Source organism: Dipodomys ordii, unplaced genomic scaffold, assembly GCF_000151885.1.
Source record: "Dipodomys ordii isolate 6190 unplaced genomic scaffold, Dord_2.0 Scaffold35, whole genome shotgun sequence".
NCBI classification, from domain to species: Eukaryota; Metazoa; Chordata; class Mammalia; order Rodentia; family Heteromyidae; genus Dipodomys; species Dipodomys ordii.
Window position 1 is genome coordinate 5,104,037 of NW_012267251.1, and position 13,025 is coordinate 5,117,061.

General features: G+C 44.5%; 1 protein-coding gene across 1 annotated transcript in view; it reads left to right on the forward strand.

The window, feature by feature from the left end:
• Nucleotides 1-13,025, forward strand: part of Crb1 (crumbs family member 1, photoreceptor morphogenesis associated) — a 144,524-nt gene that overhangs the window by 110,313 nt on the left and 21,186 nt on the right. Inside the window, 2 exon segments of the mRNA XM_013017298.1 lie at nucleotides 1,962-2,185; nucleotides 4,425-4,551. Of these exon segments, the coding sequence (XP_012872752.1) occupies nucleotides 1,962-2,185; nucleotides 4,425-4,551 (351 nt within the window).

Sequence of the window (13,025 nt, forward strand, 5' to 3'; positions counted from 1 at the left end):
CGCCCGGCCCGCGGGAGGGGGGGGGGCGTGCGTGGTCCCTACGCGCCCGCCCGGGGCCAGGACGGCCTGGCTCAGCTCCCACTGCCATGGTGGGATTTGCCTTTCTGGAATGTTCCACACACAGCACCACGAGTTGGACTGCCGAGGGGCTCACAGTCCTCGGAAGCAGACAGGACTGAAATACACTACAGCGAATCCAAAACCATCTCCCTCTGAACCCCGGATGGTTTGTAAAGTCCTGAAAAATCCACCTTGAAGTACATATTTGTCTTAAAAAGCTGACATAATGGTGATCAGAACGAGCACACCCACACCCACACATCATCACATCATCATCATCACATCATCACCATCATCATCATCACCATCATCACCATCATCACCATCATCACCATCACCATCATCATCATCATCACCATCATCACCATCATCATCATCATCATCACCATCATCACCAGCACCATCACCATCATCACCATCATCATCATCACCATCATCACCATCACCATCATCACCACAGAATTTAGTTGCTAGGCCCAAACTAGCAGCCTGAAGGGGTCGCGTGGGAACGATTTGGTTACTGTGCTTCTTTTCTACCCAGGACATGTGTGCGTTATCAGATACAGACTAAACACTGAGGAAGTGTAAAGTAAATTTACTTCTGTCTGTGCTGTTGCTAACGCAGAGGACCTACACCTCATGGTGGTAAATTTGTCTCCTCTCACAAGAGCTAGTCAATTCTACCCTCAACAGAAAATATCGTAAGGACATGTCAGGCTTCAAAAAAAAAAAATGCCAACTAGCTTTGAGAAAGGTCAGGTAGCAATGCAACTATGAGGCGTGGATACACGTTAGGTCCAATCAACAGTTTCTCCGTTGCATTGGAAGGTACATGAGAGATGTTTAGGACTTCGAACTTTAGGATTTAGAACTTGACATTGAGAAATTAAGCAGGTAAAAGTTGTGGAGAATCAGTTACTCAGTTGTGGAAGTTTACTTGCCCACAGGCACTGTGGGATGCTAAGGAGCTGGATCATGGCTTCTTCTTTCTCTTAATCAAGAAAGTTATCTGTTGCTTAACTCCATGGACGTGACATCTTAGTGGAACGTCGGCACTTAGCATCTTCACTGTACCTTGGCAGTGTAGGAGCTGTGCAATAATAGATCCTATGTAGGGTTTCCTATAGCTGTGTTTGCTAGGAGATGATGTCATTAAGGAGCCCCTCTGAATGGGTGGAAGGTCTACATACTGAAAAGTCTCTAGGAGTTCTTGCCAAAGCCCTGGGATGAATTCCCTGTTAATATCATCCCTCTCACCTCTCCATCATGACTCAGTTATTTAGCAAATTTAAAACAACAATGGCAAACATGAATCACCAGAGCTCATCCCTGCTTAGCTTTTAGTCATCTGTTCTGCCTTTTACAAGGATTTGCTAACTTGCACGACTTTGGTGTTCCACAAGCAAGCGCCTTGGGTGGCTTCACACTCAGTTCCGTTGAGCGCTGGGCGGTCAGTCAGTCCTCTCTCCCCGCCCGCCAGCACTTGTCTTGCCTTTGGCTCAGCACGCCATGAGTTACCGGGCAGGAGGGAGCGAGTGGTGGCAGGGCAAACAGAGTTCAGCACTGAGAGCTAGCAGAGAAGTCACGTGCGTGCCTGGGTACCACAGCGCCGTCCTGGCTTTCCTGGCCTTTGTCGAGATGCAATTTTCCTCTGGCCCTTGTTGATTTATTAGCAAAGCAGGAGCAAAGCCGGCTGCAGCAGGTTCCTTTCCAGCCTTAAATTTCCTGTCCCCTCAATGTCACAGATCGTTAGCTTCTGAGTGAACGCTTCGTACAGTAGAGAAAAGGTGGATAGTCAGACAAGCTGCAGGACTTTCTAGAAGGAACTTTATGCTAAAGAAATGGTTGTTTTTATATCATGCAGTGCATTTATAGCTCCCATGGCTCTCATCCTTAATTAGCTTAGCGTTGAGGCCATCCACGAACGTCTCAAGAAGGCTTCCTTGAATGAAATGAATAAGATAAACCACTGTGGTTATTCCTCTTATCTCTCTAGTCACAGCGGATTGCCCTCCACGGCCTGTGGGAACGAGAAAACAAATCTCACTTGCTATCATGGAGGGAGCTGCATCGAGTTCCAAGCAGAATTAAAATGTATCTGCCAGCCGGGTTTTACTGGAGAACGGTGAGTCACATTAGAACTTTCTAGAAGAAACTTCTTGGCTAAAGAATAGTAGGGATTGCTCAAAGATCCCTCTTCCAATTTTCCATCTCAGTTCCTGTAGAAAAAAAAATCGGTGCTGAAATATAGGTCCAGACCGAGTCAAGCAATAAACAAGAAGAAAAATTACAGTGTAGGTCAAAGGAGAAGACACATGACTAGCCAAGATTCCAAATAGGGAAATATGCTTTTCAGAAAAAATGTATAATACACTATCTTTCTTTCTTTGTGGGGTTCCCCCCACACTAACTCTAATGCACGATATAACTGTGGCTGCTGTTGACATACATACAGGCACTCCTCAAACACTGCCTTGGAGAATTACAAAGAAAGCACATTCACCCCACCGATGTGTTCTACAGATGAGCTCCAGTAGTGTTCCTGTATGTGTGTTGTTTGCAGTTGGGTTCAAAATAAAGTAGCTAAAGGAGGGACTGGAATGGTTTCAACAGGCTCCCAAGGCTTGGAGAAACGAGGCTTTCCATAACATCGGAGGATACTGAAGACGTTTCTTCTAATACTGGGACTCGTGTCCTGTCTGGAGAGGCCGCCAGCTTCTCAGTGTCTTTCTGGAAGGCTGTGGATGATGGATTAGGCGAGCACACCAGCCCACCCACAACAAGAAGTGCTTGGCCAGCTTCTTAGCCTTGTCAGGTTTTGCTCAGATCTAATCAGGGAAGACAGAGCCAAAAAAAAGAAAGAGAAAACAGAATGTCTCAGCTATGCTTGGTATCTGACGGGATAAGGAGTTGTTTTTCTTGGAAGAACTCTTTGTTTACCTTTCTACCTAGGCTTTGGTGCTACCTTGCTGCCTCCTCCTCTTTTATCCACTCCTGTTGCTCACATTAAAGTTCCGCCTTTTTGGTGGTAGAGGAAGTGACAAATTGTCTCCATCAGACATCACTGTGATAAGCTGCTCCCTGGACATTTTTGGAGTTAAGCTTTTCTAGGAATTTCCTAAAGTAATACAGATGTCTCAGAACCTTTGCAGAGCATTTCATGGGTGACTAGTATGTAAAAAAAAACAAAAACAAAACTGAGTGGCTGGTATCTCACTCCTGTAATCCTCACTACTCAGGAGGCTGAGATCTAGATATCACAGTAGGCAAAGCCTGCGCTGGAAAATCTGTGAGATTCTCCAATTAACAGTGCCTCAGAGAATTACCCACCACAAAAAAAGCACCTTCACCTCGCCTATATATTCTATGTCAGATGAGCAAAAATCCAGACATAGAGCGATGGCATGCGTGGCAAAACCCCAATCTAGAATGAAAAGGCTGAGGGGGACACGAAGCCCCGAGTTACCTCCCAGTGCTGGCACTGGTGTGCACACGCACACCCTCGCACACACGTGCACACAGAATCTATCAAGAGACTGGCTGGTGAATCACTTTTGATCTGTATCTAATGATAAACAGTATTTCAAAATCTATAAGAAAAGAAAGAAAGAAGTGTTTGTGGAGATACATTTGTTTCCCTTGATTTAAATATCATGCCATATACACATGGTACCCTGTAAATATCAGTTAAATGAAAGCAGTATCTGTTTTGGAACAGAAATCAAAAGAAAAGCACGATGAATAGATGAGGACAGGGTCTGGGGGAAGAGGGCAAGATGAAGTTGTTCCATCGGAAAACTTGGCTTTGCAAGCCCTTTTATCAGAACATTCAGAAATGACACTGAGTGATTAGAACACAGATCCATGAACAAGTGAGAACTAATCGCCTCCTTCTGCACTGTGACTTTAAAAGGAAAATGTCCCAGAATGAGCCTTTTTTTTTTTGAGTCTGTCTCTATGTCGTCCGAGGGGCACAGAGGCTGTAGCCTCCTGCGGGTGGGGCCTGCAGCCTCGGCTGGCATCCTGCTGCCTGCCCTCCTGGTTGCTCTGTGCCCCTAATAAACTGAACATTTACAAGGTGGCAAGCCCCTTAATGCTCTTAAGGGAGAAATTGGCTTATGCATGACCCAGTTTCCAAATATTGGCCGCTGTGTTCTCATTCCAGCGGATCCATGTGTGCATGCGCAGATCCTTCCCACTGAGCTGCACGTGTGTTGCAGGAATGGAAAGGAGTCATAGGAAGTCTGTGTACACAGTGTGGAAATCGGCAGCCAGGGCCCTATGCTGGGGAGCCGGGGCAGAGGAGCCGCTGCGGCAGGTTGGTGCAGCGCCCTGGGTCTCTGATGCCTCCGGTTGTTTTCCAGGTGTGAAGAGGACATCGACGAGTGTGCCTCCAGGCCATGCCAGAACGGGGGACTGTGCCAGGACCTGAGGAACCGATTCCAGTGCGTGTGCGGCCTGGCCTTCGCAGGCCAGCGCTGTGAGCTAGACGTAAGCGGCCTGGCCTTCTATGTCTCCCTCTTACTCTGGCAAAACCTCTTCCAGCTCCTGTCTTACCTCATTCTGCGCATGAACGATGAGCCGGTGGTTGAGTGGGGGGAGCAGGAAGGTTATTGACCCTCTCACGTGTGAGCCACTGAAGTTTAAGAAATGCCTTGACTTGGTATGGGGTCTTGAAAAGAGTAAAGGAAGCAAAACCATCTTGAGCCCGGCACCGATAACACGCCTGTAATACCAGTTATTCAGGAGGCTGAGATCTGTGGATCATAGTTCAAAGGGCAGGCATGGCTGAAAAGCCCATGAGACTCTTACCTACATTAACTAGCAAAAAGCTAGGGGTGTAACTAAAGCTCAAGTGTCATAGCACCAACCTTGAGCAAGAAGGCCAAGGGACAGTGTCCAAGCCCTGAGTTCAAGCCCTAGTTCTTGCACACATGCACGCATGTGCACGTGCACATGCATGCACAGACACACATATCTTGAAAATGAAAATTAATTCAAAGCTAATTTGAAGCATAGCACAATACAGGTCTACATAAAGTATATTCCTATTCAAGTTTCAACAGTGCAAACAATTATTCTTGACAAAACCAGAAATATCTCATTATTGAGTTATTTAATATAAACATGGTATTCTTAATAGTTTCATATCCGAGTGGTTTCTATCCCAATTAAGAACTGTTCTGTCTTATGTATGATATAATTTGCTATCAGAAGGCACTCTCATTTCTTATGATCCTATTTTCATTTATGATTTTCATTTTTGTTGATTAGTAAGATGTGAAAACTTGGAAATTATATGAACTGCATATCTATGCATGGCTAAATGTAAAGCTATTTAAATGAACTATTGCCAGTTTTCTGATGTATGGCAAATACATAAGGAGGAAGCAGGGAATTACTCACCCAATATTATTGAAAGAAGATTATTGTGTATTGATATTTAAAATATACTTTTCTAGTATTATTGCCAATTTCAAATGATCTTCTGTTTTCCAGCAAAATCACAGGTAATACTTTATTAATTTTGTGTTTTTGGCAAGATTTTCCCTTTTCCAAAAAAACAATGATTTATAATTGCTGATAAATGTAAGAGTTTGCTGACTTTTTTTTTTTTTGGTCGGTCGTGGGGCTTGAACTCTGGGCTTGGGCGCTGTCCCTGCACTCTTCAGCTCAAGGCAAGCACTCTACTGCTTGAACCACAGTGCCACGTCCAGTTTATTGGAGATAAGAGATAAGATATTGGTTTATTGAAGATAAGAGTCTCATGGACTTTCCTGCCCCGGCTGGCTTTGAACCGTGATCCTCAGATCTCAGCCTCATGAGTAGGATTACAGGTGTGAGCCACCGGCGCTGACTTTTCTATCAGCTGTTCATTGGCATGCTATTATTATTTATGCTAAATATCTCTCTGTGGAGATAGATTTCCAGATGAGACATTTTTTGTTATTGGAAGGGAAAATATTTTGATGCCATGAATTAATTCAGAGAATTACTAATGTGACAATGCAGAGGTGATTTTGTGTATGTGTCTGCACCCTTATGAGTTACCCTGGTTTAAAAAGTATGAGGATAATGAAGACTTTGGAGGACATCCCATAGTCATGAAGTCCCAGTTGTTTTCAGAAAGTTCTTTTTCTGTGAAAATGACCAAGCTAAATATAAAAATACCATTCAGAGCCAGGTGCTAGTGGCTCATGCCTATAATTCTAGCTACTCAGGAAGCTGAGGATCATGGTTCAAAGCCAGCCTGGGCAGGAAAGTCTGTGAAAATCTTCAAATAACTACAGAAAAAAAAAAACCAACAGAAGTTGAGCTGTGGCACAACAGCTAGAGCACTAGCCTTGAACAAAAATTTTTTAAAAAATTACTCAGGACAGGTCCCAGGCCCTGAATTGAAGCTCCAGGACTAGAAGAACAAAACAAAAGGAAAAAAAAAAACAAAAAATGGACAAGCAGAAGGACAAAATAACAGACAATAAAAGCATAGAAAATAAATTGCATTTTATTTTGCAATAGCAATAGAAGATTTTAAGTAGCAAATCCATATCACATGGAGTATTGGCAGTAATTTCACTGGGAGCCACTAGTTTTGAAATCTTCCTTTACACCCAGCCTGTTCCCCTCATGTCAAAGGCTGAATGGACTGCTACAGGAGACTCAGAGACAACTTTCCCACCAATATTTGCATTCATTAAAATCTTCCATGAGGATTAAATAGACTATAGCCAAAGACTGTGTAAGTAGTTTTCACATAATTATTCCCTTCTAGTTGTGTCTGTGATTATGTATTGATAGGCCCTTCCAAGATATATTAGGTTCCCTACCAAATCTATTTAGGAATACTCATGCACAATCCCTCTCTGTGCACAATTCTGTTTTCCTTATAATTGTTGGTTGCTTTTTCTATTTTCCAAATATCTTACTGTTCTGAGACTTGTTACTTAAAAAACATTGCTGTCTCTTTTCTCTTCCTTCTTCTGTATTTTCGGCTGTGCTGTGTGTGACTGCAGCTTTTCACATTTGCACAAAAAGAATAAAAACTTTTTTGTTCTGCATCTTGTGTTTCTCATCCTCTGTGGATGCCTGTCTGTGCTGGCCTTGTCTGTAAGTCACTCATTAAGAAGCTCACAGGAGACAGCGCCAGTGGCTTACGCCTGTAATCCTAGCTATTCAGGAGGCTGAGATCTGAGGATCGCAGTTCAAAGCCAGCCCGAGCAGGGAAGTCTGTGAGATTCTTATCTCCAGTGAATCACTAGAATACTGGAAGTGGCTCTGTGGCTCAAGTGGTAGAAAACTTGCCTTGAGCTGAAGAGCTGAGGGACAGCGTCCAGGCCCAGAGTTCAGGCCTCACGATCAACACCAAAAAAAGGAGAAGCCCACAGGCAGGGATGAATTCCAAACATTGAACACAAGACCCGAGCCATGATCTCCTCAACTATGAGCTCTTCCTCCACAAATGTCAGCACAAATAAACACGGCAGAGAAATGTGATATCAGGGCCACATTTCCCTGTCCTTTTGCTTTCTGGCAAACACCTGTGCAGTTGGCGCTCTAGAACTTACTGCAGGTCTAATCGTCTTTATTAGTAGTAGACATCGTTCCTGGCAAGTGTAGCTTCTAAGGAAAAGTCATTTCACAAAACAATGAAGATTCACACATAGTACTTTGGACCATGTTCTAGAACACAGCTTGTGTTTACTTGAATAATAAAAACACATTTTGTTTTCCTCATGTTTCAAATTTAATATCTATACTAAAAAGGAATATGTTTTTTATTTTTGACCATCCTCTTCCGTGTGTGTGTGGGGGGGGGGTGTTTTGATTAGTATTCCTTTGGAAGAGAAAAAAAGTAGGGAGGATAAAATCATTTGGAGAAATTCGTGTTTTGGTAGCAAGGAGAGACAGCTGAGTTCAATTAACAGCATTAACAACGCAACAGGCCCTGTGGGGAGGGAACGGAAGTGTTCGCAGCTTCCTGTGGCAGAAGTCAGGGGGGCCGTCACAGAGGGGGCTCATCTGAGGCTGCACGGGCGAGGGCTTGGCTCCCAGGCTCGCTGAGTTCGCTGGTGGCACTGACTTCCCTGTGGTCCTAGGCCTGAGGTCGCTGTGTGACTGTCCAGTCAAGGCAGCTGTCTGCATCTGGAGGGAGCCCACGGGCTTCTGAACACGACTACCCATGCTCTTCACCAAAGAGAGATTCCAGCTAGACACTGCTCCCGCGCTATGGACCATAGCCCTGGGAAGATGCTCCGGCCATTACACACATCCTTCCCTTGACCGTATTTGTGGGTTGGACAGTGGGGCCATCACACACAGGGGAGACCTCGGAGGGCAAAACCCCAGCTGGCGGAGACCATGAGCTCCAGTTTACATGCCTGCCACGTCTCTTCCACAGTTGCTTTTTAAATTTTTTTGAGACCGGGTCTTAGGAGCACACTAGCCTTGCCTGGGACTCACTACCTAGTGTAGGCTGACCTTGAACTCATGCTCCTCCTGCCTCAGCCTCAGGAGTGCTGGCATCACCAAGCATACCACCGCACCAGTACCACAAGGCTCTTCTCACGCCCTGTGCTGGATTCTGAGTATTTTCCCCAGCTCTACATTCTCTTCCGTGAGATATCTTCAGGTCATCTACATCTAACTCTCAGATGGATTTTCAAATTTCAAGTTATCTTTTAGATTTCTAGACATTGTTATCTTACAAATCTGCCTCCCCCCCCCTTTGATCAATGTGAAGTCGCAGTTCTTTTTTGAAGAAATTAAGAACCCCGACACAACACCTGCAATCCTAGCCAGTCAGGAGATCTAAGGATTACAGTGTAAAGCCAGCCCAAGACTCCCTTATCTCCAATTGGCAGCCTAAAAGCCACAATAGCTGTGGTTCAAGTGGTCGAACACCAGCCTTGAAAGAAAAAGCTAAGGGAGAACACCCTAGACCTTAGTTCAAACCCCAGTAATGACCACCTACACCCAGAGAGAAACTATTTAACCATTTACTTGCACTTGTTCTAATACTTCAAACTCTTGAACAATCTACTTCCTATTTTCATTTCTTGTGATTTCTCCCCTCGCACAGCTCATCCTTTGCCTTCATACTCTGTCATCTTGATGAGTGGCTGGCACCTGTGGAGAACCTGTGTTCCCGTGGGTGTCGTGGTGCCGTGTGTTGCGGAAATGTGCTGGCTAGTCTCCGCGTGGGTCTTGGGCTGGGCAGCTAGAGATCTACCTGTATGGCCCCCATTTCTGCACAGCCCTTTAAGGATCCTCGTAACATGTAGATATCGATTTGCTCAAAGACTGATACTGTAGGATAAGTTGCCAGAAGTTGAAACTCTTTATTTTTAATTATATATAATACATTATTTATTATAGTATATAACATTTATTATATGATATATATTATATGATATATATATGATATATGTTATTATTATTACAGACCTGGGGTTTGGGCCCGGGGCCTTGTGCGTGCTAGGTCTCTATAACTTTATCTTCCTCATTTCCCCAAGTGTTCTTGCTTTGTCTTTTGTTGGTGAAATAAGATTTTCTCACTGACTTTTCCCAGGAAAGCCTTGGACCTGGATCTTTAAACTTATGCCTCCTGAGTAGCTGTGGGTATAGGCCTGCACCACTCCCAGCATGTAACTTTTAAATTGGTCTTTAAAAAGTAGCCTGTGTTACCTGGCTCTTTGGGCCAGAACAGGGTTGTGATTTTCCTTCTGCCTGCTTGACTGGCTGACGGAGGCACTCCGGAGTATGAATTCTGTGACATGGGAGACTGCCAGGGCCAACCAAAAACATTTTAGTTAACAGAAGATAAATGAATGTTTACTCAAAAATGAGAAGATTTATAAAAAAAATCCATGATGCGTCCTTCGCATACTTCAGTAGAGTGCAAAAGTAGATTGTCCTGTACTGATAGAGAGCGGAAATGAGACAAAGAGGTAGAATTTATAAGAAGATTTCAAGTCAGCACAAGAAAAAGCCAGCTAACATTAGATCTCTCTTCAGTTATTGATTTGCACCAAAGTGGACCCCCATCCCAGGAAACCTCAAGTAATGATATGTCCTCAAATAATGATGTATCTTCACCTAATGAGTATCATCATGTCAGAAACGTTCAGAAAGCACTGGTCCCCTGACTGAGGGGACCTCCTGTGCCTGCCAGCCCATAGGTGTCAGGATGCTTTATCCTGACATCTGTTATTCACGAGAGCAGAATTATGGCTAATGTGAGAAATGAAACTCACATCTTTGCTTGAGCAAAGGGAAAGACAAATAGTTGACCTGGCCACCCAGATACTTTAGAGACAGGAGGATTTGGGACGATACGTCTGGTATTTGCAGATCAATAAGACATTGGATCATGGTATAGAAGAAATGTTTGCGAATGAGAAATCTCCCAGAGAGTGTATTTTTAGAGGCACTGATTTATTGTGCTGGTTTGTCTGTGACTGCAAACCTCACACCCGCGCTTGTTCTCACTCACCATGTGAAAGGCACCTCTGAGGATTGGAGCAAGGACAGCGGAGTCTGGATGGCTGTCATGTGCTTCCCACACGGGCACACACACCTCATCTGAGCAAAGATCCAGAATAGCAGTGCTCTACAATTCATCACTTCCAGACAGGTCCTGCAATAGAATCAAGGAAAAAAGTAGAGCAAGTGGAAAAGGCTGTTTTGGATGGTGGTACTTTCTTTTTTAACTAACTTAGTAAAATAGTGCTGTTAGAAAAATACTACACTGTAAACTACAGTATATTTTCTGTTGGAAGATTGAGTTAATTTTTATAATGTCCCTCCCTCCCCCCCTTCCTTCCTTTTTGAGACAGGACTCGTTATATAACCCAGAGTGGTCTCTCAAGTTCCCCATCTTGTCACCATAGCCTCTCTGTGTTGGGATTACAGATGTGCTACCATGCTGTGCCTGCCCATCTTGCAGTCAAGACACTAAAATACATAGCACCAGTTACTAGACTGAATCATGTGGCCATGACTGTCCTTAGACATATTTTATCTGCAAAATAACAATTTCACATGGTTCGACCTATTAGTAATCGTCTGTTGTGACCCAAGGGACTATCTGACATCAATTTTGGATCATTAATGCAGAACAATGGCTTAAAGAATTAAAAAGGAGTTTAGGAGTCATCTAGTCTGACTTCTTTATATAAAAAGAAGGATCTAAGTTTGGGAGAGGGAGTACCTCATATAAGCTGTAAAAAGCATCAGGTATCTCTGCCCACAGTTCAGTATTCCTTCCACTGTCCTAAGATGACAGAGAGCTCTTTTTTTGCTCTTTTTGCTGGGAAGATTATGAGTGAGCTTCTCAAGAGTAACCTAGACCACTGCATTGTCTATATAGACTTAACCAGTTTTTAAACATAAAAATGTATGACTCCAGATGGGCACCGGTGGCTCAAGCCTGTAATCCTAGCTACTCAGGAGGGTGAGATCTTGGGATCGTGGTTCAAAGCCAGCGAGGGCAGGAACATCTGTGAGACTCTTATCTCCAATTAACCACTAGAAAACTGGAAGTGGCTCTGTGGCTCAAGCGGTAGAGCTCTCGCCTAGAGTTGAAGAGTGCAGGGACAGTGCCCAGGCACAGAGTTCAAGCCCCACGACCGACAAAAAAAAAAGTGTGAATACAAATAAAATCAGACTTATTTTTATCAGCCTCAGTCTGATGATATTAAAGAGACTTTAAGGCAGGTATCAAAAAGGCTGTGAGGGCTGGGAAGGTGGCTCAGTGGTAGAGCACTTGCCTTGCATGCCTGAGTCCCTGGGTTCGATTCCTCAGCACCACATAAGCAAAAAGAAAAAAGCCAGAAGTGGCGCTGTGGCTCAAGTGGTAGAGTGCTAGCCTTGAGCTGAAGAGCTGAGGGACAGCACCCAGGCCCAGAGTTCAGGCCCCACGACCGGACCCCCCCCAAAAAAAATAATAATACATCTAAACTCTGACACTTAAATGATCCGCTTCACGTGTCTGATTTCCAGTAAGCATCCCATTTTTTCCAAAATCAACAAAGACATTATTTTGTAGGTTATTCACTTAGGACTGCTGGCTGAACCCACCACAGGCATGCCAGGCTCTGCTGCTGGCACAGGACTTGGAGAGGATCTGATTCACAAAGCTCAGGGCTAGCGTGCAAAAAGCCCAGAAACAAGTAGATTTGAGTGGTGACAGAACAAGGTGCGAGGCAGGGCAGGCAGGAAGGGCTCACTTGAACTTGGATGTGCAGGGAAAGCTGCTCAGAGAGGTGGTGTGGGGACATCCAGAGGAAGAGCACTGCAAGTTCAGTAACAGTGGCATAAAGGCCTCTCCGTTTTATTGTCTTGGATGGATGATAGGAAGGCGGGGGGGGGGGGCACATGAGGAAGTGAGCATAGGAATTGGGATTGGGCAGTCAACCAGAGGTCGGATCAAGCAGCAGGATCTGGAGGGTGGTGTTCAGAATTTAGGATTTCTTTCTAGAGGTAACCATAACTATAGAAGGTCTTGAGCCGCAGACACGGTTACATTTATCTTCAAAGCCACGGAAGCAGACACTGAGCAGTAACAAGCCAGCTTGGCAGTGGATGGCGGCTGGGTTTAGAGTTGGACAAGGAAGATCCTGTTTTAAGATCAAATGTTACCAACTCATAAGGAGAAAGTGAGAACAGAGAATTGACCACTGGACAGAGTCATGGAGAATTCACCGTGACCTTGACAGTGACCCTTTCAGTGAAGTGAAGGAACAAAAGCAGAGAGAAAGGGAAATGGGAGAGGATGTCAAGAAAATACAAAACTCCTACAAGTCTCTAGGGTAAAGAGAACAGAGGCAGCAAAAGGCTGCAGGGTAGGGAGAGTCTTTGGGGTCTTGCATGTTTATTTTTTAATATTAGAGCAATCACAGCGTGTGATTGTACATCATGGGGAAGCAAAAGCGGAAAGAGGGAAGGAGGGAGGGAGGGAGGGTAGG